Genomic DNA, 24,123 nt, shown 5'->3' on the forward strand with positions numbered 1-24,123 from the left:
ATATGAAACTATGAAATTGTATTATGTCATTGATTTTTTTTAAATTAATAATTTTTATAATATTTTTCAAATGATGATATGGGATAATCTTAAAGTATTAAGATATCCAAATTGAAGGATTAAATTGAAAAATTATCAAATTTCAAGAAATTTTATTAAATTCAAACAATTTATCCCTAAAAGATTTTATTGCATCGTGGTTGTAATCTAATTTAGAACCTAATGGACGAATCCAAATCAGTCCATAAATATATATATATATATATATAATCAAAATTTCCCATTTCTTGAAACAAGAAAAACAAGTAAAAGAACAGACACAACATCCAAATTGCATGGAAAATGTCATACATTAAATGTTTGTAAGACAAATAATGAAACATCATTTTACACTTTACATCTTAACCGTAATAGTTAATATAATCTTCTAGTAATCATCAATCTAATGTCATGTTTGGTATTTAGTCATTGTCTTGCAACCTGTAACATTATGACATTGTAACAATGCTCTAAATGAAATTTAAACTTTTATAATAATAATATTTTTTATCATATTTGTGAAAGAAAATTTGAATTTTATTTGTGAGAATAAAATTTATTTATAATTCCTCAAATATGTAGCAGTAGATATATAAATTAATTAATGGGTTACAATAATTAGTAATGACCATGAGTGTAACATTCACATTCGTTGCTAAAACAACTACAACTTCGTTTGCATACCAAATAAATAATTTACACAAATCATTAAGTTCAAATACTTAATTAATGTTATTTATTTAAATCAGTCGATAGAAGAAATTTAAATAATAAATATACCATTTCATGAAACAAGAAAGAAAAAAATAGACATAAAGTCCAAATTTCCTGGAAAATGTCATAAATCGAAGACTTGTAAGACAAATAATATACAACGTTTGACACTTACAATTATAACCTTAATATAATCTTCCAATCATCATCAACCCAATGTCTTGCTTTGCTATTTTGTCTTTGACCTGTTGGAGCTTGAAACATTATGGTGAGTTTGTATACAGGAGGGAAGGCAAAATTAAAAAAATTAGGGGACCAGAAATAAATTATAAATTTTTTAAAATATTATTTTATATTTTTTAATTTAATAAATAGTAAGTTAAATAAACTCTCGAGCAACTTGTCAACCATCAATATCTTGATTCTAATACGATTCAATCTTTATTCTCTAAACATTCCACGTAACTTAGTTTCCGAACACATATTGAATCTCTATATTTGTTGCAACTAAATCCCGTAAAAAAAAAATTGCACACATGCAATGTTACTTTCGTTGTTACTCGAGGCATTGTAACACTCAATAGGTATGTCTTGATAAGTCAAGAGTGTTAAGCATGCAAGAGACAACCACCCATTATTTTCAATAGCGATAATAACGGAGAAATAGTGAAAGACACAAAGATTTACGTGATTTGATCGGTCAGTTGTGTTTATATTTATTAAATTGTTGACCAAGATTTAAAGAAATAGATTTAAATAAATATTTGGGAGTTAAATCGTAGCTTTTAAATCACGGATTTAAATAAAAGTGGCAACTTAATCGTTATTTTACTTATAGATTTTAGAGTAATTGATTGCAATAACAACTATTACCTTTGCAATCCAGACGTTGAAGTATGCTTATATATTTATATAATCAATTATTACGGTAAGAACTTCAGGCATCACCCTATAAAGGATGAAGCATTACTTGAATTCCGTGTTGTGGTTGAAGCGTGACTAAAGTAAATGGCGCATGAACGTAGGTCGAGGAGAGAGTAAAGGCGTAGCGTTGGAGAATCATTGAGAGAGCAACCTTTGTTTCTGTGGTTGCAAAGCTCATGCCAACGCAAGATCGAGGTCCCATCGAAAAGGGAATGAATGCTGCAGAGTTGTATTTGGTAGCACTAGCGATGCCTTCAACGAATCTCTCCGGTTTGAAAAGATGTACATCGTCTCCCCATAGTTGAGGGTCATGGTGAAGTGCTATGATTGGGATCAATATCTCCAGATTTGCAGGCAAAACAAGTTTTCCCAATCGAACTTCTTTTTTGATCTTTCGGATCACGGCAACTACAGGAGAATACAATCTCAAGGTTTCATTGACGACCATGTTCATCTGCCACCAAAATAAGTTTCATTTATTAAATAATTGTTAGGAGTGAAGTCATAAAAAAATTTTAAAGGGTCGGAAATTATATATTTCCATAAGAGGTACAATGCAATTTTACCATTGTATTAGTTAATATCTTTATATATTTTTAAAGAATTGAATCAAAATTTTATCATATTTGAAGGGACAAAGTGTAATTTACCATATATTAGAAATAAAAAAATGCAATTTTCTCATTTTAAGGTGGCCAAGGCCACTACCTGTCCTCCTTGACATTGCCCCTGATATTAGTAAGAAAACACCTTACTAGTACAAACATAAGTTGCCAATCAAGTTGAGGGTAATTTTTTGCTTGGCTCTACCCTAAACTTGTCAATGGATGAGTCAAATTGGTTTTTGATCAAATCAATTTGGGTTAGATTTAGGGTTTGGGTCAATTTTGAAGTTTGGTCACTTTTTGTCCAATTTAGTCGAGTTTGAGTATGGGAGTTTTTTGGTTAGGAGTTCATGTACTTCAAGTTTGGATCATTTTGGGTTACTTATTATAATCATTTTAGATTTGAGATATTTCTGGTTTGAGTTAGCTTTGAATTTAGATTCAAATTGTTGCCATTTTATGGTAAAATCGAGGCAGGTTAAATCTACTTAACCAAAGGCCAAAATAATCTAAATCTGAACTTAACCCAACTTGTTTTGACCATAAACCATTAACAACCCAAACTTGCCCAACTCTAGTTTGAAAATGACTTCAATTATAAATGACATATGAACTAAAAATGATGTAAACCTCAAATAACTTGAACTCAAAATTAACCTAAATTTGAAATGATTTGAATTCAAAATGACCAAAAAATTAAAAGCCAAATTCGCCCGTCTAAATTGACCTAACTTGAAACAAACCTAAGCTGATCAATTGACTGAAAGTACAATGCACTATTGAAATTGATAGAGATTGTGAATTTACTTACAATTTTTAATTTGGCAATGCCTTCAGAATTAGGATTTTGGTCCCCAAATACCTCAGACACCTCTTGCCTTGTTTTTTCTTGCCATTTAGTATGAATTGCTAAAACAAGGATCGTCCACGCAAGCAAGGAGTTGGTTGTTTCTTGACCGGCAAAGTAGAATGTTTTGCACTCATCCACTAGATCCTCGATGGAAAATCGGTTTTTCTCGTCGGAATCACGATAAGCATTTATTAGTAATCCTAGAAAATCATTGCCAAAACCGTCAGCTTCTCCTGTCTCTACTTTCTTTTCCCTTCTCTTAACCATTTCCATCACACAATCATGAATTCCATTAGCAAGTTTCTCTGATTCTATTTCAACTGCGGTTTTCCATATCTTGCTGTAAAAGAAAACATAGGTATAAGCTTAAACCTTTCAATTGAGTGGATCCGTTGGTTTTTAGTTGAGTCAATTTGGATTGAATCACTTTTTTGTTCATTTCAATTTGGGTCAATTTGATGGTTAAATTATTTCACGGTTTTGATTAAATTTGGATTTGGAATACTTGTTCATACTTCATAGGTTGGGCAACTCTTCCAAACCGGAAGGCTCACCTGAAATATGGGAGGTATTGGACAAAAGTACAATGCTAAAAATTAGACGAATTTAAAAGATGGGTCAAGCTTGAGTTTCAACATTCAATGTCTATGCCCGTCTCAACCTGTTTTATACTTGTGTAATATATTTTTCTTTTTCTTTTCTATATTATGCAATTTATATCATATAAAATTAAATATATAATAATACACAACTACGTAAACATTAAAAATATATATTAAGTTGTGTAAATTTAAAATTTTAATAAAATGAAATCATCTAAAATATTAAATTAAAATTAATATTTTTAAGAAATTATATTGGCGGATCTAAAATAAACTTGATTAGTTATTTACAAAAATGAACAAGATTGGACAAAATTTTATGCTCATATTTCTAGTTAGGCCAGGCTTGGATAAAAATAAAATATATTAATATCATACATAGGATTAGCCCAACCATGAATTCCTCTAGATTTTAGTCATTCCATGTTCAAGTTTAAAGTTTATTTTTTTTATTATTTATTAAATCTTAATTCAATTGACATGAGTATTGTTGCCAATGCAGGAGGACCTGGGTTTGAGTGCACTGGAGCGCATTACCCTCCTATTTATGAGTTGGAGAGGGGCTATGAGTAATTCTAAGCAGACCTAGGTCTACCCGAAATTTGAGAGGGTTTGGACAAAAATACTAGGCCAAAAAAATTAAGCCCGTTTAAAATATGGGCCGGGCTTGAGCTTAAACATTCAAGGCTCAAGCCCAATCCGACCTAACGCATTTTTAAGTTCATAATATTTTATATTATGTTATTTTTATATATTATGTAATTTAGAACACATTAAAAAAATAAACTTATACTAAATATATAATACTACTCTAATGTAAACAATAAAAATAATGTTAAGATGACTATATAAAAATTTTCAATAAATAAAAGTTTTTTGCAAATATGAGTGTGTTTGGGCAAAATTTTAAGCTCATATTTTGGATCGGGATGAGCTTGGAAAAACATAAAGTATGTTAATATCATGTTTAGGTCTGACCTGATCCGGCCTATGAGTATCTCTAGTTCTATATATTGTGTAAAAAAAACAGATATAGTCAGAATATGTAATGAAATTGTTCAAAAAAAAAAGCTTGGGTTTTTCAATCAGGAGTTCGAGTCATTTGAGTTATGTTTAAATTATTTCAAATTAATTGTTTGGGTAAATTTAGATTATGATGGTTGACTTTTATGGTTGGATGGAGTTTAGATTGAAATTCATCAAGTCAAATTTTCTAGTTGGAGTGGAATTAAGATATCTAAGCTATGATGGTTTTGGATGAAAAAATGGATGAAGCTACCTGATGCCAGGAATCGGAGTTTTGAAATAATTTCGACTAAATAGTATCGCCAATTTCGTCAACATGTCGAAAATATGCTTCCCTTCCAAGTAATTACTACCGAAAGCCGTTCTCGATATAACTTCTGATGTCAACAACCTGAACTCGTTAAACACTTCGATCTCTTCGCCTTCTCGACCTTTCCACTTCTCCAACATCGTCTCAACGCTAGCAATCACTGCTGGATTCATATTCTGCCATACACACACACACACACACACACCATCCATCCATGTTACGTCGCGTTTATCATGATTACAGATATAAATTCAAAGCCTTACTTTCAAGCTTTCTCCATGGAAAGCATGATTCGCCAACTTCCTTTGCTTCGCCCATTTCGCACCTTCGGAGGACGCGAGGCCTTCCCCGAGGATCTTATGAATAATACTCGAATCATCCTTCCTTTTCGGAAAAGACCCGTCGTTGGCTTTCAGTATCTCTTTGATTAATTCGGGTTCGGATATCACCAGTTGAGCTCGATTCCCCTCCCACGTAAGATAATTCTGCCCTATTTTTTTTTTTAAAAAAAAAAAAGAGAAATGATTAACATTTTCAAATGAGAATTATATACATATGAAAAAGAACATGTAAATCATCATCACCATAAGTGTTGATCCATGAATGAATCTGAGGAATAACTCTGGGGACTATATTATGAGTTAAGGAAGCCATGGGTTTGCTTAAAGCTTCGTATCTGAAACGGGTAGAGGCTTTGTTGTTGCCATGGATGAACTCATATGGAGGTCCTTTGATTCCTTGTAAACTCAGTGCTCTTTGTATTTTGAAAGGTATCCACCAGTATTTATGAAGGAATTTCAGTAGAAATAAGGTTAAAGAACTTGCCAGAAAGATTAAAAGCTTTGCTGTTGAATCCATTCTCGTCTGTTTAAGAATGAATTCAGATGTTTATATATATATATATATATATATATATATATATATATTTTTGAAGGCTGAAGTGAAGACAAATAAGAAAGATTAAATCCATTGAAACTTAATTTAATTGATATTTGACATCAAGTGGATAAAAAAATTAATTTCAAATAAAAAAGTTTCTAAAAATAATAGTTTGAGTTGTCATCCATCCACTTCCTAAATTTTCAGCAATAAAAATATATGGTGATATGAAATTATGAAATTGTATTATGTCATTGATTTTTTTAAAAAATTAATAATTTTTATAATATTTTTCAAATGATGATATGAGATAATCTTAAAGTATTAAGATATCCAAATTGAAGAATTAAATTGAAAAAATTATCAAATTTTAAATGTGGACCAAATTGAGAAATTTTGTTAAATTCAAACAATTTATCCTAAAAGATTTTATTGCTTTATTGTTATAATCTAATTTAGAACATAATCGACGAATCCAAATCAGTCTATATATATATATAGAAAATCAAAATTTCCCATTTCTTGAAACAAGAAAAACAAGTAACATAGCAGACATAACATCCATATTGCATGGAAAATGTCATACATCAAATGTTTGTAAGACAAATAATGAAACATCGTTTTACACTTTACTTCTTAACCGTAATAGTTAATATAATCTTCTAGTCATCATCAATCTAATGTCATGTTTGGTATTTAGTCATTGTCTTGCAACCTGTAACATTATGACATTGTAACAATGCTCTAAATGAAATTTAAACTTTTTATAATAATAATATTTTTTTATCATATTTGTGAAAGAAAATTTGAATTTTATTTGTGAGAATAATAATTTATTTACAACTCCTCGAATATGTAACAATAGATATATAAATTAATTAATGGGTTGTAATAATTAGCAATGACTATGAATGTAACACTCACTCCCGTTCCAATAGTTGGATCTAAGATATAAAATGTCACATTCGTTGCCAAAACAACTACAACTTCGTTTGCATACCAAATAAACAATTTACACAAGTCATTAAGTTCAAATACTTAATTATATGTTATTTATTCAAATCCGGGATATAAATAAGCTTACGAAAGTTCTTATGAGAAACCGTTGTTAATTAAAGAACTAAAATGTAAAAATTTCAAAATATTAAGATAATATAGTGACCATTTGGGAATCATGTCGCGACATTGAAGGCAAAAGCTTGACTACGCGACTTCAATTGAGGTGAGTTTATATTTTTATATTGTTTATACCAGCAAAACTAATCTACTCTATTTCAATAGATGTAAACTTATGTCTCTTTACGTGTATATTGTTTATACCAGCAGCATATGCTGCTATTAAGGAAGTCTATACCACAGCTAGAATGTCATGTCTCGTGAAGATAACATAACCTGGTCACTCCCCGTAGATTTTGGGTTCAGTTATCTATTCAGGTTGCACTTATACGTGCGCAAAAGCACGAATTTTGTCGACGAAAACGGAATGGCTGTTCATGTTGATGTTCATACCAACTCTTCAAGTGGTGCCACTCTTGCAGAAACCAGCAGCTTAATTCAGGAGATGGGAGTTCCCGTGTATGGAGATTTTATTGTGAATCTCTCGAGAAAACAGCAGGGGGATGTGTTTGTCTTAGTGTCCATACAATATAATCGAAGTTTAGTTCATAATGTGCCGTTCTTGAATGGGTTCGAAACCTTCAAACTATCTGATGAAAACAACTCTCTTGCGGGATCTAATCCATTCAAAGCAAGAAAGGTATCTTTATCTGCAAATCATTTTATCGCTCGGACTGTTTATAATATACTTTTAACACTGATTGGTGTAAGTATATATACGGCCCTTATTTCTTTACAATTACTATTGCCATCTAACTTTAAATGGAAGATCAGAACAGTTACATGATTGCCATTGTCAAAGGACTGCCCACACTTCACTCTTGCGGAGATAAAGTCGGCAACCGAGAACTTCTCGGCTGCTTTCTTACTTTGTTCGGGGGGGTTGGGAAAGATATACAGGGGTTTGTTAACAACAGAAATACGCTGACTGCTGTTGCTATAAAGCGTTCGAATCCTGAATCACGTCAACGTATCAATGAATTCCAAAACGAAATCACCATACTTTCGAAGCTTCGACACTGCCATTTAGTATCCTTGATCGGGTGTTGCATGGCAAGAGGTACATTAGCAGACCACCTTTACAAGACCAAGGAATCACCACTTCCATGGAAGAAGAGGCGGTGCAGCTCGACGATCGCATTATCTCCACACGTCGTCAGGGAAGCACTGTATCATTCACCGTGATGTGAAAACTACAAACAGCCTATTAGATGAAAATCGGGAACCCAAGCTTCCGGATTTCAGACCATCGAAAATCGGACAAAATATGACAATGACAGAATCTGAAACTCATGTGAGTACTTGGATCCAGAGTATTATCAACGTCAAAAACTGACTGAAAAATCTGACGTCTACTCGTTCGGGGTTGTGCTGATTGAATTGTTGTTTGCTAGACCTGCCGTGTTACAGTGTGTCAAAAATGAAGAAGACTATGGCAAGGTAAATTTGGCTGATTGGGCACTAAATTGTTATCAAATGGGGACCCTGGAATAGAACATTGACCCTTTCTTACAGGGAAAGATCAACCCTGAATGTTTTAAGACATTTACAGGTACAGCAAAGAAATGTTTTGCAGACAAGGAAGCAACAGACCTAGTATGGGGGAAATATTGTGAAACTTGGAGCTGGCATGGCGGCAGGAGCTGAAGAGTTCATTGATGGAAGCCAATGGAACTCATGGAATGACCGACGCTAATTTCACTCCGATGATTGATGGTCAACAGTTGCTCCCCGCCGGTAATTCAGAACCAACACCAGGTGTTGAGTTTTCAGAAATCATCGTTCCTACCGGACGTTGACAAGTTTGCATTCGCTGATTCTATAACCCATGTTACTGTTTTAGGTTACTCTTACTCTTCATTTATCATTTTAAGCATTATGTTTTCGATGTCCCGCTTCTAGGGGTGTATACAAAATTCTAATCACAAAAAAATCAAAGTGAACTGAGTTGAAAATTTTGAATTTTTTTCATATACTCGGGCTTTTTAATTTAATTAATTTTTATGTTTGATTTAATTTATTTTGTTAAATTGATTTTTTATTTTGACATTTTAAATCAAATAAACCAAATAAATCAAACATGAAAATTAATTAAATCGACCGATTCGACTCACTTCGGTTTAAAATTTGAGAACGGAATAACCAAATAAACTTATTAAGACCATAACTCATAAAATTAAAAAACCATAATTCATTTACATACTCAAACCCAAATTTAGACAATAAACTTAAATCCAGTATTAAAATTTAATACCCTTAAAAGTCCAAACACATCAAATTAAAACCCAATATCCATTAATATTTAAAACCTAAATTAAGATTTTATTTTTTATAATATTCATTTTAATTATTATTTAATATATAGAAACAACTCTATATACCTAACTAAGAAATTAAATATTTTTGAATTCATTAAAATTGTTTTAATTTAATTTTAATATTTTTATAATGAATTTGAAACAAAAATAAAATTAAAGTAATACAATATACTAATTTAAAGAAAAACATTTAAAAATTTAAAAGAAATAAAATTACAAGAAACTCAATTAGAATTTTTTTCCAACTCAAAAGGAAAATATATCCAAAATTTGAAAAACCGAATCAAACCAAAAAATTCATTCCGTTTATTTGATTTTGCTCCTAAATCAATTCAAATTATTCGGTTTACATAGATAATTTAAATTTGATATAAAAAAAAAAAAAAACCAAAACAACAGAATGCACACTCCTATTTGTTGGTAAAAATACCATTAAAACCCCTAATATAAAAATTAAATTACATTTTTCTCATTTACAACAAATTAATCCATTTTTGTTGTTAAAAACTATCATAGTTAACGTTTAGTTACACGTGTAACTCATGCAATCTATTTTTTTTTTTTTAGTAAAGGGAGCAAAATTCAGTCTCCTACCGCGCTGTTGATTTAGAAATGTGAATTTTACGGTCTACAGGCATATATAGAGCTAAAGCATGAAACATAAGACGGAAAAACAAGTAAAACACTAACAAGACATGACTAGATACATTTCGAAATCTTAAATATGATTACGACACGAGAAACAATAGGAACACGTGATGAAATACACAAAAATTGCTAGGCTAGTTGATTGCATGCCAATCCACTAAAAAACAATCAAGAATCTCAAAATTCTATGTCAAAACATCTATTAAATTTGATGAGCTAATTCAAGGAGCTTTGCATTAGAAATTTACCTATATAGCTTTCATCTCCTTCTCTTCTTACTGCCTTTACCTAATTGTCCAGATTTAAAGGCATGTTCTTGTTCTTGCAAAAATGCTATCGCCCTTCCATAGTTAGCTGCTCTTTCCTTTTCCACTAATTCCCTATCTCTTTGCTTCGCCTCGTATAAGAAATAATTGTCTTTACGTAACTCTCGAGCCGCGCCTTTGGCTTCGCGTTTTATTAGTTTTTGTAGCTTTCTTCTCTCGGCTCGTTCTCGATCTGGATCGTAGTCTCTGCCTTTAACAAAGCTGCAATGTAACATGGGAAATAGACCTTTAGTCCCCCGAGTCTAGATATCATTAAGACAGGAGATAAAAATTAAAATTAGAGCTAATGTGATTTACTTCTCTTCAAATTTTGGATTAAGTAATTTGATAGGAGCCGGCTTCTGCTTGCGTAGCTGAAGTGGTCTCCGCAGCGTATGAGTTTCGTCAGCTTTCTTCTTAATGAGTTGAGAAACATTGTTGAACTTATCTTTCAGTGCCTTCGGCATGTGTTTCTGCTCCGAAACTTCAACTAATAATGTTGCAATCGGTAAGAAAATTTCAGGAAAGGAGTTCAACCCGTCATAGATCTCAATAAATCCTTGCAAAGTTTCAATCACAGTTAGCAGTGCACTAGCCCTGAAGATAAACGCAATGAAAGGGAAAAGTCCATATAAGTCAAAAGTTACCTAAGACAGTAGAATTTAATGAAATGAGACAAAGAAACCAACAATGAAAAACAGCACCAAGTGCTGACCTGAAATTATCCGAGCGGAAAAACGACGAGTCATCTGACATTTCCATTACCATGAGGAAATTCAGAGGATTAATTTCATCCACGCCATCATGTATGCATAATAAGGGCCTGAGTGCTTTCAGTTCCATAAAATGATAGAACTGATAAGAAAGAAATGTACATAAATAGAACAATTTAGTCCAACAAGTAGCACGAGAAAACAAATTTATTAGGAAGTTACAGTACCTGTGAATCTTGCTCGGATGCTAGTTTGTGTTCTGTAGCTGCCATCAACAGAGTTCGGAGGAACATAATAGCTTCAGGACAAAACTTCCGAGATTGCTTCATGAACTACAAATACCAAGATTTATCATGTAAGGAACGGCATATATATGGTACGTTGGTAAACATGTGAATCAACTTGGTAAAATCCTTTTGTAGTTGTGGGTTTGTGGCAATCCCTCGGTTCGAATCTGGCTTTACAAGTTAGGGACCTTAAGAATTCAAGTGATTGCACAGATAAACTTATAAATACGAATTCCATTTGAAACACAATTATTAAGCAGCGTGCTTTAAAGTAACTGATTTTCACATGCTCAACAAACAAAAAGAGAAGACCATTATCTAAGATGTCATACGGTGCATGTAAGAAGAAATTTCAAACTCTTACAAGACAAGTTCAAGGATATAGTGAAAAGGATAAACATGTACATACCATGAGAATCATGGAACATAAAAACGAACCAATAGCGACATCTCGACCCGACATAATGGGACGACGCATCAGATACTCGCACATTAACAATAGTGCTGGAGTTGTTACTACATGACGATAATCAGAGCATGGAAAAATCATGGACCATAACCTCAGGAGAAACAACGTTTTCAAGGTAGGCCAGCATCCATTTTCTGCAAATAAAATAAAATGCATCTTATTAGGAATTCTACAAATATAATAAAGTTAGGGCAGTGACAAAGAATCAAGCAATCACATACCATGGTTCTTGAGAGCCTCACAAAATTGTACGCGAGTTCGTAAGATTCGCTCACGAGCACATATTGCGGAGAAAAATGGGATCTCCGTACTCATCTCCATTATTGGCTTGACAAGCTTATTCGATAACTCAAAATTCAAGGGCTTTTTATTTGCTAACACGGCAAAATATTGCAAAAGAACACCATAAAATACCTGGTAAATAAAAGATATATCAGTTCTAAATTGAAGGTGCCAATCTCAATATTGGTAGGATATCAGAATACCCTATAAGGAAACTTACTTGCATTTTCTTCCGATTTTCTGCAGCAAGCTTAATTGCATTGCTTGCCCGAATTCGGTTGATAATCACAATAACATCATCATTAGAACGATTCTCCAATAAGGAAGACAGTTCCTCTAGGTTCTTTGGAGCTTCGATTATAAACGGAATGTCCAACTTTGTTGAAGTATGTTTGCCACTTGCTTTTGGTTTTTTTGCATCCACAGACTCTACACATTTCTTAAGTTCAGTTTTGTTTGTTTTGTTACGGCTTTTTTTATCCACATCTTCATCACCAATGGCCTCATCATGTTCATCGGTCTCCTCATCCTCTTCCAAATCTGTACCAACATTGTCATCATCGCTCTGCTCCCAGTCCTTCAAAGAGAGAGTCTTTTCAGATTCATTTTCATCATCTTCTTCTTCTTCTTCAGATTCTTCATCTTCATCAGTATCTTCAGCACTTCCCAAATCTTCAGAATCATCCTCTTCATCATCCTCGGAATCAATAGCATCTTTTCTTTCAAGAATCTCATCAACCCAACCCTTTTTATTACCAGGCTCATCATCAAGTGCAAAGGAGTCACCAAGATCATCTCCCGAGATAGCCCTTGGCCTCTGAGCATAATCTTTCTCCGCATTTTCACCATCTTCATCACTAGAATAATCCGTTGCTAACATCCTCTTTTGACGCTCCTCCTGAAATTTGGGCAATCCTATGTAAGTTCTTAAGCAAACATTCTATCTTAGTGTCTTTAACATATATAACCATGAAAAAATAATAATAATCAAACATTCTAGCATAGCGTCTTTAACATACATAACCATGAAATAACGATAATAGTAGTTACCGTATCAAACAAAATCCTATTTCGAACCAATAAAGCACAAGATAAAGCCCTGTTTTACGAGAATTTCCATCTCTCAGAAAAACTTTATCAACAGTAATAGCTACTAAATAGCTCTCTAAATAAAACCATATCATGCAAAAGCAAATATAACCAAAAGGAAGTAGTTGAGCTTTGACCACAGATACCTCTAATCGCTCGAGTCGCTCCCTTTCCTCTTGGGCAATCTCTTCGGGTGTCTTTGTCCTGTCAGATGGCCGAGCACGCATATCCAATACCATCTCATGGACAAGTTTATCATAGGAATCAGGTTGTTCCTGTCAGTAAAAAAGGGGGAAAATGCTTGATTTTGATGCACCACTAAAAGCAAGAACATATTAACACCAACAGTGAAGAAATACGGCATGCTAAAGTAAGATTTCGGAAAACAGCAAATAAATGAAGATCAGAACTTTGCATGGGCAAGAGCACTGATCAGCATGGCCAGTTTAATACCATGTTGATTACACTTCATTTTTCTTTTAAATATTTGTGTCTAAAACTCCAGTCTGAGACAGGGATACAGGTATATGAGCTCAAAGGATCCTCCAAATGCAACGGAAAACTTAGAAAAATCTAATCATACCCATGCCGGATTCAGGTATGCATCAAACAGACACCCAAGTAAGAGTAACATAAGTTTAATAAGACCCAATGTAGAACCATAACTCCGTACCTGATTATTAGTTACAGCTTTCTGCGTAACGGCTAACTCTTCCTTTTTCACATGCTCATCCGGAATACTCTTGTTCACGAGAGCTTTCAAGGCATTCATTTTGCCTGGCTCAGTGAGAGACAATAAGGCTTGGGACTGCACTAAAGATGAGAAGCTCTTATCTAATTCATCCATCAGTTGCTCGTTTTCTTCTTTATCTCTAGCTTTTTGTGCCTGGTACAAAACAAGGAAAAAAAATTCGAGACCGGATGTCAAGACACGACAACGGTTGGGAAACAATAGAGTTACCTTTATGGTGCATATGAAATTTTACCTTGAAAAACTTGCTCTTCAAAATAACCTCTTCCATTATTTCCTTCTTGGATTTGTGCTTCTGTAGAGTGAAAACCATCAATTTAAACTATGTTTCAGGGCATCTAATATAACACCGCGAAAAGGACACGCTCTGTATATCGTATATAACCCTAATGAGGATAAGACCAAACACAAATGACCGATAACATTGAAATTGCTAAGCTGACCATCAAACTCGACTACAAACAAGTGTTTCTTAATGAAAGAGAATAGGTCTTACATTTTCTTCTCCTTCTATCAAATCCCCTTCCAAGGGATCCTTGGCACTGTGAGAATTAAGGTGCTTTAAGACCGTTGACCGCTCTGAAAAGAAGAACAAATCATCACGACCATTAATGTAGCTTAAAGCAAGAATATGAAAAAAGGTAAAAATATTCACATAAAGAATAAAAGATTGGAATGTACATAAAGAACAGAACATCCTTCAAAGTACGCAGAAATATAGTAAAAGGAAAACCGAGGAGATGACAAGTCATGCCTAAACTAAATTACTACATTTGCATGCATCATTAACAAAAACAAGCTTTAAGCTTATTGATAATGGCAAGTACATAAAGAAGAATACAAAGTTCTTGCTGTAGACTGGAGCTTTAAAGACAAATAAGCAGGAACTATGACCACTTCCAAGTGTTACTGATACGTAAAAGCTAACTAGTTAAACAATACATTGTTTAACAAATGAAAAAAAAAGTTACTAGGAAATTTGGATTATCTATAAACAAATTATAAAGCATCATCATAATGAAGAGCAGAAGTTTAATCTTACTTTCATCAGCATAATTATCGTCATCGGACAGCATTTCATCCTCAAAATCATCCCTCTCTGGAAGGGAACCAAAATCCGGAGCATCAAACTCATCTTCTTCTCCATCTGATAAATTGAACTTGCTCCTTTTTCGCAATTTCAACTACAGAATCATATAAACTTAATCTCAACAGGTATTCATTTTTCCAATTATGCAAATAGAAGTAACCAACACAGCACAGGCTAAACTCGAGTACTATAAAGATTCAATCGATATATTATTTAGAATGTTAAAAAAAAAAATATTTTTTATCAATGAAGGAATATTCCAGCTTCCATTCTCCCATGATGTTCAAGCAATGCTCAATTCGACTAGACTTCAATATTTCACTTATAAACTACATACACAGACGAGCATTTAAAAAGAGAAAACAACCTGACGTTCACGTTGAGACCTCAAGATACCCTTTTCAAACTCTCCCATGTCATCATTTTGTTCACCAATTCTCTTATCAACAAAAACAGAAGACTTTGTGCTTTGCTCATACTCTTTCAACAGTGTTTTCTTCCTCTGAAACAAAACCGCCAAAAAAAAGTCATATCAACACACTAACAAATATGGGGCAAAAAAAAAGTTGAATTTTTTATGGGGGATAGAGTTTTATAATTTACCTTTTGAATGGCGAGGGAACGTGCAAGGCCGATGCGGCGTTCTTCGCCTTTGCGTTTCTTGCCGAGTATGTCGAACTTGCGACGTGACCAGATGGTTTCGAAAGGGTTAGGCTTTTGAGACTTGAGCTTCATGGAGATGGCATCTGGGTCAGATTTTTTGTGGTGTTTTTTGTTTGATTTCTTCTTGGTTTTAGCTCCGGGAGTCGATTGCTTAGCCATGGCTAAGCCGGCGTATCTTTGTCGACCTCGACGGCGGCGGGAATTTTAATGGGTATATTTTGGCGGAGGAAAATATCGAGGAAGAAAGACAGGGTTTTTCTGTTTTAAGGCTTTGGGTTTTGTAAGAGCTTAGAGGTTTATAATTGATGGGCTTTGGCTGAGACATGGGCCTTTGCCTCATATAATTTTTTGGTTTAATTACAAAACCGGATCCCAAATTATACCTTTTTCACTTAAGTACTTAAAGGTTTTTTTCAAAAATATTCAGAATAATTTGAAAATAGGATCACAAATTGATATTTTAATTAAAATTATAAATACATGACATAAATGCCTTTATGATTATACATTGACTAATTAAGTTTTAAGTTTATATAGATTAGTTAACTTCTATGTTAAAGATTTTGAGTGTTAATTTTTACTTTATTTGCCTTTTTACTTGTTATCCCTATTCAATTTCGCAGAATTGAGTATCATTTACTGTACGCAAATATCTTGGATCACTCTAAACAGTCCCGTATCCTATACAGACCACAACTTAAGAAGCACTCCACTGGCTTTTTTTCACTCTCTCTAATCCTCTTCGCTTTGACTGAATGCATGATCAAACCAAGCCTCATTGATGCTCTATCTGGATCATCATCCCTTTTGATAGCAAAAGAAAGGATCATTTTGGAAAGTCCCTCATAATGTGTGGACCTTTACAAAGGAAGCATCTCACTAGCCCTTTTGGTTTATTCTTGGGCTTCCACTTCCCATTATGTGGTTTCCTATTTCCACTATTGTTGTTGTTGTTTTTGTAACAACTCATTTTTCAGTGATGTTGGAAATAGTGATTTCGGGACCATAAATCTAATGAATGAGTCCGTAAGTATTATTAATTAATATTTATGAGTCAAATATAAAATTATATTGAATTTTGATCTGATAATTTTTGCTTATTGAACGATTAGTTTAGTACAAGTGGTTTTTCCTTTAAGTCAAGTGGTTTTCGAAAATGAGGTTTTGGGACCTCGTTTCTATAAATCGAGCCTATAAATATTTTTATTAAATATTTACAGAGTTTTTATATAGGTGTATTGAGGTCTGGTCCAGAAATTTTAGTGATTTGATAGTTAATTAAGTAAAAGGACTAAATCATAAAAGTTGAAAAAGTTAATCGCTATTAGTTTATATGTGTGAAATGTTTATAAAATCATAATTAGAGGGTTTTATGAGACAATTAACCCATATTAAGTATGGTGGATGGTTTATAAATGATTTATGTATAAAATTATATGTTATTTTATAATATGATAATGTTAAAAGTATAATAAAACAAAAATAATGTTAATAGCTGTAACACCCCTAACCCGTCTCCGTCGCCGGATTAAGGTTAGGGAGCATTATTGTACCATTGGAAAACATTTAACCTTAATACATCTCAATACAATAACTAAACATTACTTAAGTAAATCACATTAAAATACAATCGAACATATGCATTTGGTCTCTAAATCGAGCCTTCAAGGCCCTAAAAATGGCTTTGAAGCAGTTCGGGACTAACTTGAAACAAATTAGAAGATTTGAGAAAAAGTTGGAAAAATTGGAAAATAAGGGTCACACAACCGTGTGGGCAGACCGTGTGACATAGCCTAGGTCGTGTAACATTCAAACAAAGGGACACACAACCCTGTCCTAACTCGTCTCCTCACCCGTGTAGCTCACTAAGTGGGTCACACGGCCGTGTCAAAGGCTGTGTGCCAAGCCGTGTAACTCACTGACTTGAAATACTAAAAAATTTCAATTGACACACGGCCATGTGATCCATAATTAACCCTAAATTCATGCCATTTCAAGTCAAGTTCATACCAATCCAACCATACCATTTGGACATACATTCAAGGGATCTAAATATCATTCAAACAACCTAATTCATCTAACCAATATGTTATTCAAAGGCACCATAATTGTATCAAACATTATTGTAAAATCACACATTTACAACCTATTTCCATCAACTAACCTAAGCACCAACACAATCATAATTCAAACTATTTCAAATATTATATATATATGCATCACTTATCATATTTACAAGCATAAACACCAAAATATGAAGCCTATCATACAAACATCAAAGTGACCATTTATAACATCTAATTCTACCACAAAATATCATATTACTACAACACTCTTCTTATTACATGCCACTTTTAACCAACATCAAAACAAGCACAAAATGACTACCAAGGTATAAATGATAGTGTGTGAGCTTCCCAAGTTGATCCAATCGATGATACGATTCTAAGAGTTCTACAAAAATCAAATTAAACGAATAAGTACAAAGAAGCTTAGTAAGTTCTATAAGTCAACTCATTTACTATCAATTACCAAATTTCCAAAGGACGTTAACATTTACTACACCGGCATCAAGCCTTTTAGACATTAAGCTTAAATAACACTAGCACTAAGCCTGCTAGGCACTAAGCTTGAATAGCACCGGTACTAAGCTTGCTAGACACTAAGCCTGAATAACACCAGCACTAATCTTGAATAACGTCGGCACAAAGCCTGCTAAGCACTAAGCCTGAATAACACCGCATTTGAATATATAGTACGATTCAACATTTAAATAACAATACAAATTAGAACTAAAAGATTAAATCATTAACAATGAATTGAATATAACCATGCATATACATAAAACGAATTTACATGACTGGTTTGTAGTAATTGAAAAGCACAGAAGCTAATCCGTAATTTTTTCTTTTCCACGATCGTCACACACGCTCGTGATCTAAAACAATAGTTTCATTCAATTAAGTACTTTTAGAATTTAATTTAATCCATAATTCATATTTATGCAAAATTACAAAATTGCCCCTAACATATTAACTTTTCATAATTTAGTCCTTAAGCTCATCCAATTTAACCAAAATCCAATTTAACCAATGTTACAAGGTACCTTGAAAGATCCCATTATTACCAACATTTCACAACCAAACCCATGGATTTATACTTTTAACAATTTAATCATTATTTCAAGAATTCATCAAAATCACTTAACAAAAATATTTATTTAACAACCAAGATTACTAGTCCATCAAATAACTTCAAAACACATTCAAAAACATTCATGGTAAGTCCCTCAATCTTTAAATTTTTTGCAAATTAACCCCTGGGCTAACTAGAATAAGCTAAAACGAACTCAAAACATAAAAATCATTAAAATGGTTTCTCTTTTTCAAAATTATTTAAAATATATAAAATTATATATTTAAATTTGTAAGAATTGTTTTATATATGATTTTAATATTTGAAACATGATTTATATCTTCAAATTAAAATTTATAAAAATTTATATTAATTACTTAAAAATATTTAAAATTTATATTTCATATATCAAAATATTAACAATAAATTACAAAAAAATGTTTTTATTATAAGTATATATATTTATCAAACTTCTCAAAAATCACTTTTTTTAATTTCTTATTAATTAACACTTTGTAAAAGCAAAGCTATACTAAACCTTATAATTAAATCATTAGTTTAATAAATTAACCCCTTATATAACATAATAATTAAATCATTTTTTAAAATGAGGACTTGCCAATTTAGTTTTTTTTTTCTTTTTCTAAATAAACATCAAACACACAAAATTAAAAAATAGTTAGATAAAATTATTAGTTGGTAAAGATCAAAATAATTTTTGAACAGGGACTATATCCACAACTCACGAGACTAATGGCTAAATTTGGCCTAACATATTTAACTGTTAAAGTTTAATTTAGAACCAAATTTTCGATATTCAAAAAGTATATATAAACTAAAATTAACTAACCAGCATTTTCCAGTCTGATTAAAAATTCAAAAGGTAAAAAGACTAAAATTAACTAAATTAGATTATTAAATTGAATCCATAATTTACAGGACTAATAGCAATATTTAACCAAATTTGCAATAAAAAGCCTGGATAATTAATAAATTGGAACTTGATAACTAATAATGGGAAATCCGAGATCCATAGATATATTATACACTTATCATAGACATATATATATATATATATATATCAAAGTAGTAACATACATAAAAAGGCATGAGTTTCCAACAAATTTCTTTTTCCTTTTAGCATGCCATGATAATGCAACTCCATTTCTGCCTATATTCACACAATCCAAAACTTCATAATTAGCTGCTAAATCAAAGCGTTCTCATACATACATATATGCATGCATGCATGCATACAATGTATATGTATATATGCATGTAATTAGAGTACCAGTTTCATGCAGCAAAATATCCCAGATGGCAGGTATAAATAGGTTCAAGGGTAAGGTCAAGTTCATTCCTCCTCACTTGATCAGTTGCTTCTTCCTGGTATGTCCCACTGCAGCACACACAAATTGCACTGCCAAATTATCATCATTTCCATATATATTGGCTGATAAGAATCTATTTTACTTGAATTCTTTGTTTTTATTTGAGATAATATAATTTGTAGTCATTAAACTTTGCAATTAGGTTCGTTTTGGTACTTATATATATATTTTTTTTGGTTCCTGAATTTGGCAATTAGAATCATTTTGATCCGTGAATTTAAATTCTATTGGGATTTGATTATACAACTAGTGTTAATGGAACACGAGCGGGTAAAAGAAAAATAGAACTAGTTGTTAAGTTTAAGTGCAAAAATAGGCAAAAAAACTGACAGGTTCCAAAATAAACCTAATTGTCAAGTTCAATATCCAAAAATTATATTATCCTTTATTATTTTTATTTTTTTGGATCATGTACCGAAAGAAGATAGAGAAGAAATGTTACCCGATATTCAAACAAGGATGCGGCGGCTGAGGCAGCAGGAAAGATGTTGGTGTGTTGAGGCCAAGCTGCTGTTGCTGCTGCCCCCACTGCGACTGCTGTGCCTGCGCCACCGTTTTCTCCCTATCCTTGATCTGCAAATGTTACATGGATGTTGGACACGAGTACTTTTAGAATCAATAACGACCCAAAGCAACATTGTAAGAAACCATGAATGCCGAGCAAAAAAAGAGTAAGAAACCATGAACATGGAAAGAAGGGTAATTACTAGCTCAGTTGGCATCAATGATGTATTCCTAGAGATTGCAAGGTCGACTAGACTTAGACGCGTAATGTTGGGTTCGTAATTGTAGGGTAGATTAGGAAATATATATATATATATATATATAGACATATATGTAAAAGAAGGGTAAATCACCTGCTTTGCTAGCATGGCGTTTTGCTCCTGTATTGCCTTCTCCTGTCAAAACAAATTTATGTAATTTTAGGACAATAAAGAATATTTTGCTAGGCCTTTATATATGTATATATATACACATTGATAAGCAAAACATATGTTGTGAAAGGCTCTACCTTTCTCTGAAGCTCAGAGATTGACTCGGAGATGAGATGGTTCTACAAAAACACAATTTCATCATCACTAGAAAGAAAAAAACAGTTCTAATTGAACAATTTTAATTGTAAAATTTTTTTAAAAAAATAAAAAAAGATTACTTTTTTAGATCGAATGTGTTTAATAGCAGTATCAAGCTGTTGTTCCAAATTCTGTAGCTCCTTGAGACTCAGTGAGTCCAAATCTTCTCCCATATAGTGCCTGCAAAAAATTGCAAACAAAACCCTATGTTACTCGGATTTTTAAAATACTAATATCTTGTATCCATATCTAACACTAATCCAAGTATATATATATATAACATAATATATATTGAATTATACCTGTGATTTTTCTGCAAGAGGTCAACCTTTGCCTTAAGTCTATTATACTCCATGGACCAGTTGCCCTGCAGATTTGTATACCATAACATTAACACCCATTTTTTTTCCTTTATGTTATGTGCTATATATATATATATATATATATATATGTATGTATATGTATAAGAATTATATACCTGAGGTTGAGATTCAGTAGCAACAAGCTGTCTTTCAGCATAGGAATACCTTTCATAGCGTTCAAGTATCTTTTCCATACTGAGTTACATGCAGAAAAAAGTTCATAAATTTGAAAAAGAAATGAAATTTATTTTTTTCCTTTTAAAATGTCCATCTAATCATAAGCAAAAGTCAATCCAATTATTAAGAAAAATGTAAAAACAATTTTAGAACTTGTAAACCCTAATTCACAATTCCATTTTTCAAGTTGCAAGGAAGGATCCAAACCCTAACAAATGTGAAGTTTACTTTACTTCTACAATATATTATGCAAATATTTGCTCTAATTTATTTTTATAAAATAGATTTAAAAATATTCGAGTCCATTATTAAAATTTACATTTATAATCAAACAATCTTTAACATGTACATCGATCAAGAAAAAAATCACTCAATAAATCAAAACCAATAAATTGCTACTACTTATAAATGTTCATTATTTATTATTAAACTCTATGTAAATATTTTCTATATTTAATATTTTATTAATTGTAAAAAATTAAGATATAAAATTTCAGGTATAAATAAGGAAATTTTTAATATATATAAGTAATTATTTTAATTCTCAATAAAATTTTTATAAAAAATTGAAATTCTAAATTAGTTTAAAACCATAAATAGATCATTAAAAATATATATAGCCATATATACACCTCAAAAATGGAAAAAATAATAATAACAATTAAAGAACAAAAAATTTGAGAGAATTTTCTGTCTTTTTTTCCTGGTAAATTAGCTTAACTTACTGAATATTTAACATTTTAAAAATATTTTTGGTGAAAAATCTTTTTTGTTCAAACTATAAAAAGATGTATCATTTTTTAGGGTTTTTATCTTAGGTGTGGGAGTTTCTTGAATTAGAAACAGGAAAAAAAAACCAGAGAGGGTTTAGGTTACAAGAGCTGCTGAAGAAGAAGAAGAAGATATATAATTATAACCCCAAAATAATACAAAAAAAGTGTTTTAAGTAAAAAATTAAAAAGGAAATGAGAAAATGAAAATAGGGTTTATTTAAGTATCAAGTTAAACATTTTTTCCCAAGAGAAAAATAAATTATAAACAACATATAAACATAGGGTTAGGTTTTTTTTCTTATCTTTTATTTCTTGGTATAATTTAGTTCATATAATAGATTATTTTTTTGTATTTTCTCCTAATTAATAAAGTTAGACCATTTGAACATGAAAAAAAAGAATCATAAAAAAAGGGAAAAAAATTATTGTTCTTCCATTGGTCAATAACTTCCTTAACCAGATTTGACAAAAAATTCGTTCTCACAAACTTGGTCATTCATTTTAGTACTTTCATGATCCTTTTATATGTTTTTCATTACACAAAAACATGTCCTGTTACCTAAAATGTTACCTAAACATGTCTTAAATTCTTTCACCTGCATGAAAATACATGAAAGAAGCAATAAAAACCGAAAACCGAAAAAAAAAACCCCAGATTTTTAAAACATGGATCTGCTGTTGAGATATGAAACAAAAAAAAAAAAACAGAAATGGTATTGTTTTTTTTACCAGGAATCAGTGGAGTACTCAAAGAGTTTGCCTTTATGGGAAAAGACAATTAAAGCAACTTCAGCATCACAAAGAACAGAGATCTCATGAGCTTTCTTCAATAAACCAGCTCTTCTTTTGGAAAAAGTAACTTGTCTGTTGATCTTGTTTTCAATCCTTTGTAATTGAACCCTACCTCTTCCCATGATTTTTTTTTTAAATATACCTGTAAGAAAAAAAAAATTTGTTACACCAGAAACAAAGGAACAAATAAACCCAAATTCTTTAAAACCAAAACGATATATATATATGTGTTTGTGTGTGTGTCTATGTATATATATATGTATGTATATGTGCTGTGCGTACCTAAGTTGGGGAATTTTGTTGTTGTTAGTTTATGTTTTGAGTTCTTATGATTTTGCTAAATATGAAGTGGTTTTCAGAGAGTGAATGAGAAAAAAAAATAGAACATATATAGAATTGGGAAATGAAGCAAAACTAGAAAGTGAAAACCAGAAAGTAAAACAAAGAAGAAATAGAAAAAAAAATGGTTTTAGGGCAAAACCAGAGTGGTTTTTTGACAGATGTGCTGTCGGGTTCTTATTGGTTGGAATGGCTGAGCAGTCGTTACTATCTTCATTTACTTTATTACATGGACGTCTACATGGATCTACATCTGTAGTTTGAGTTGTAAAATTACTTGTTATTTTTACTTTTAATAATTTCATTAACACGAAACAAAAATATTAATTTTACAATTTTAATCAAAATTACATTTAATTTTATATAATAATTTATTACATAAAATTTTCACCCGCATTATA

General features: G+C 31.8%; 3 protein-coding genes across 5 annotated transcripts; all 3 read right to left on the reverse strand.

Annotated features, from left to right (window-relative positions):
• Positions 1-1,550: 1,550 nt before the first annotated feature.
• LOC108482747 (cytochrome P450 CYP749A22-like) lies at positions 1,551-5,960 on the reverse strand. The gene is made up of 5 exons (XM_017785864.2): positions 5,655-5,960; positions 5,334-5,560; positions 5,014-5,246; positions 3,094-3,472; positions 1,551-2,131 (listed from the first exon to the last, which is right to left on the reverse strand). The coding sequence occupies exons 1-5, from the start codon at positions 5,926-5,928 to the stop codon at positions 1,703-1,705; spliced, it is 1,542 nt and encodes a 513-aa protein (XP_017641353.2). The 5' UTR covers positions 5,929-5,960; the 3' UTR covers positions 1,551-1,702.
• Positions 5,961-10,091: 4,131 nt separating this feature from the next.
• On the reverse strand, positions 10,092-15,959 carry LOC108483567 (uncharacterized). Its single transcript, XM_017787031.2, has 14 exons — positions 15,621-15,959; positions 15,385-15,519; positions 14,970-15,111; positions 14,424-14,506; positions 14,163-14,222; positions 13,850-14,062; positions 13,323-13,451; positions 12,308-12,985; positions 12,027-12,219; positions 11,746-11,939; positions 11,277-11,381; positions 11,052-11,191; positions 10,655-10,933; positions 10,092-10,558 (listed from the first exon to the last, which is right to left on the reverse strand). Exons 1-14 carry the CDS (start codon positions 15,837-15,839, stop codon positions 10,291-10,293), a joined length of 2,838 nt encoding a protein of 945 aa, XP_017642520.1. The 5' UTR covers positions 15,840-15,959; the 3' UTR covers positions 10,092-10,290.
• Positions 15,960-17,863: 1,904 nt separating this feature from the next.
• On the reverse strand, positions 17,864-23,824 carry LOC108482413 (truncated transcription factor CAULIFLOWER A-like). 3 transcript variants are annotated; one of them, XM_053026700.1, is made up of 10 exons: positions 23,666-23,824; positions 23,321-23,525; positions 21,758-21,836; positions 21,582-21,646; positions 21,360-21,459; positions 21,219-21,260; positions 21,064-21,105; positions 20,649-20,779; positions 20,107-20,214; positions 17,864-18,134 (listed from the first exon to the last, which is right to left on the reverse strand). In XM_053026700.1, the coding sequence occupies exons 2-9, from the start codon at positions 23,503-23,505 to the stop codon at positions 20,112-20,114; spliced, it is 747 nt and encodes a 248-aa protein (XP_052882660.1). In that variant the 5' UTR covers positions 23,506-23,525; positions 23,666-23,824; the 3' UTR covers positions 17,864-18,134; positions 20,107-20,111. The 3 variants fall into 3 exon arrangements, with proteins under 3 accessions (XP_052882660.1, XP_017641030.1, XP_052882658.1); XM_017785541.2 differs by lacking the exon at positions 17,864-18,134 and adding an exon at positions 19,802-19,986; XM_053026698.1 differs by lacking the exon at positions 17,864-18,134 and having other exon boundaries at positions 19,802-20,214; positions 23,666-23,811.
• Positions 23,825-24,123: the final 299 nt, after the last annotated feature.

The sequence above is a fragment of the Gossypium arboreum genome, chromosome 4, assembly GCF_025698485.1.
Source record: "Gossypium arboreum isolate Shixiya-1 chromosome 4, ASM2569848v2, whole genome shotgun sequence".
NCBI classification, from domain to species: domain Eukaryota; kingdom Viridiplantae; phylum Streptophyta; class Magnoliopsida; order Malvales; family Malvaceae; genus Gossypium; species Gossypium arboreum.

Bases quoted from the DNA above. Each gene is read 5' to 3' on its own strand.
- LOC108482747 (XM_017785864.2), bottom strand. From the start codon at position 5,928: ATGGATTCAACAGCAAAGCTTTTAATCTTTCTGGCAAGTTCTTTAACC. The intron at 5,561-5,654 runs GTGATGATGATT...AAAAAAAAATAG, and splicing joins TTCATGGATCAACACTTATG to GGCAGAATTATCTTACGTGG. The intron at 3,473-5,013 runs GTAGCTTCATCC...TTTCTTTTACAG, and splicing joins ACTCCGATTCCTGGCATCAG to CAAGATATGGAAAACCGCAG.
- LOC108482413 (XM_053026700.1), bottom strand. From the start codon at position 23,505: ATGGGAAGAGGTAGGGTTCAATTACAAAGGATTGAAAACAAGATCAAC. The intron at 21,106-21,218 runs GTAGAGCCTTTC...TTGTTTTGACAG, and splicing joins TCTCTGAGCTTCAGAGAAAG to GAGAAGGCAATACAGGAGCA. The intron at 20,780-21,063 runs GTGATTTACCCT...TAACATTTGCAG, and splicing joins ACGCCATGCTAGCAAAGCAG to ATCAAGGATAGGGAGAAAAC.
- LOC108483567 (XM_017787031.2), bottom strand. From the start codon at position 15,839: ATGGCTAAGCAATCGACTCCCGGAGCTAAAACCAAGAAGAAATCAAAC. The intron at 14,223-14,423 runs GTAAGACCTATT...TTCACTCTACAG, and splicing joins TGATAGAAGGAGAAGAAAAT to AAGCACAAATCCAAGAAGGA. The intron at 11,382-11,745 runs GTATGTACATGT...TGGTATTTGTAG, and splicing joins TATGTTCCATGATTCTCATG to TTCATGAAGCAATCTCGGAA.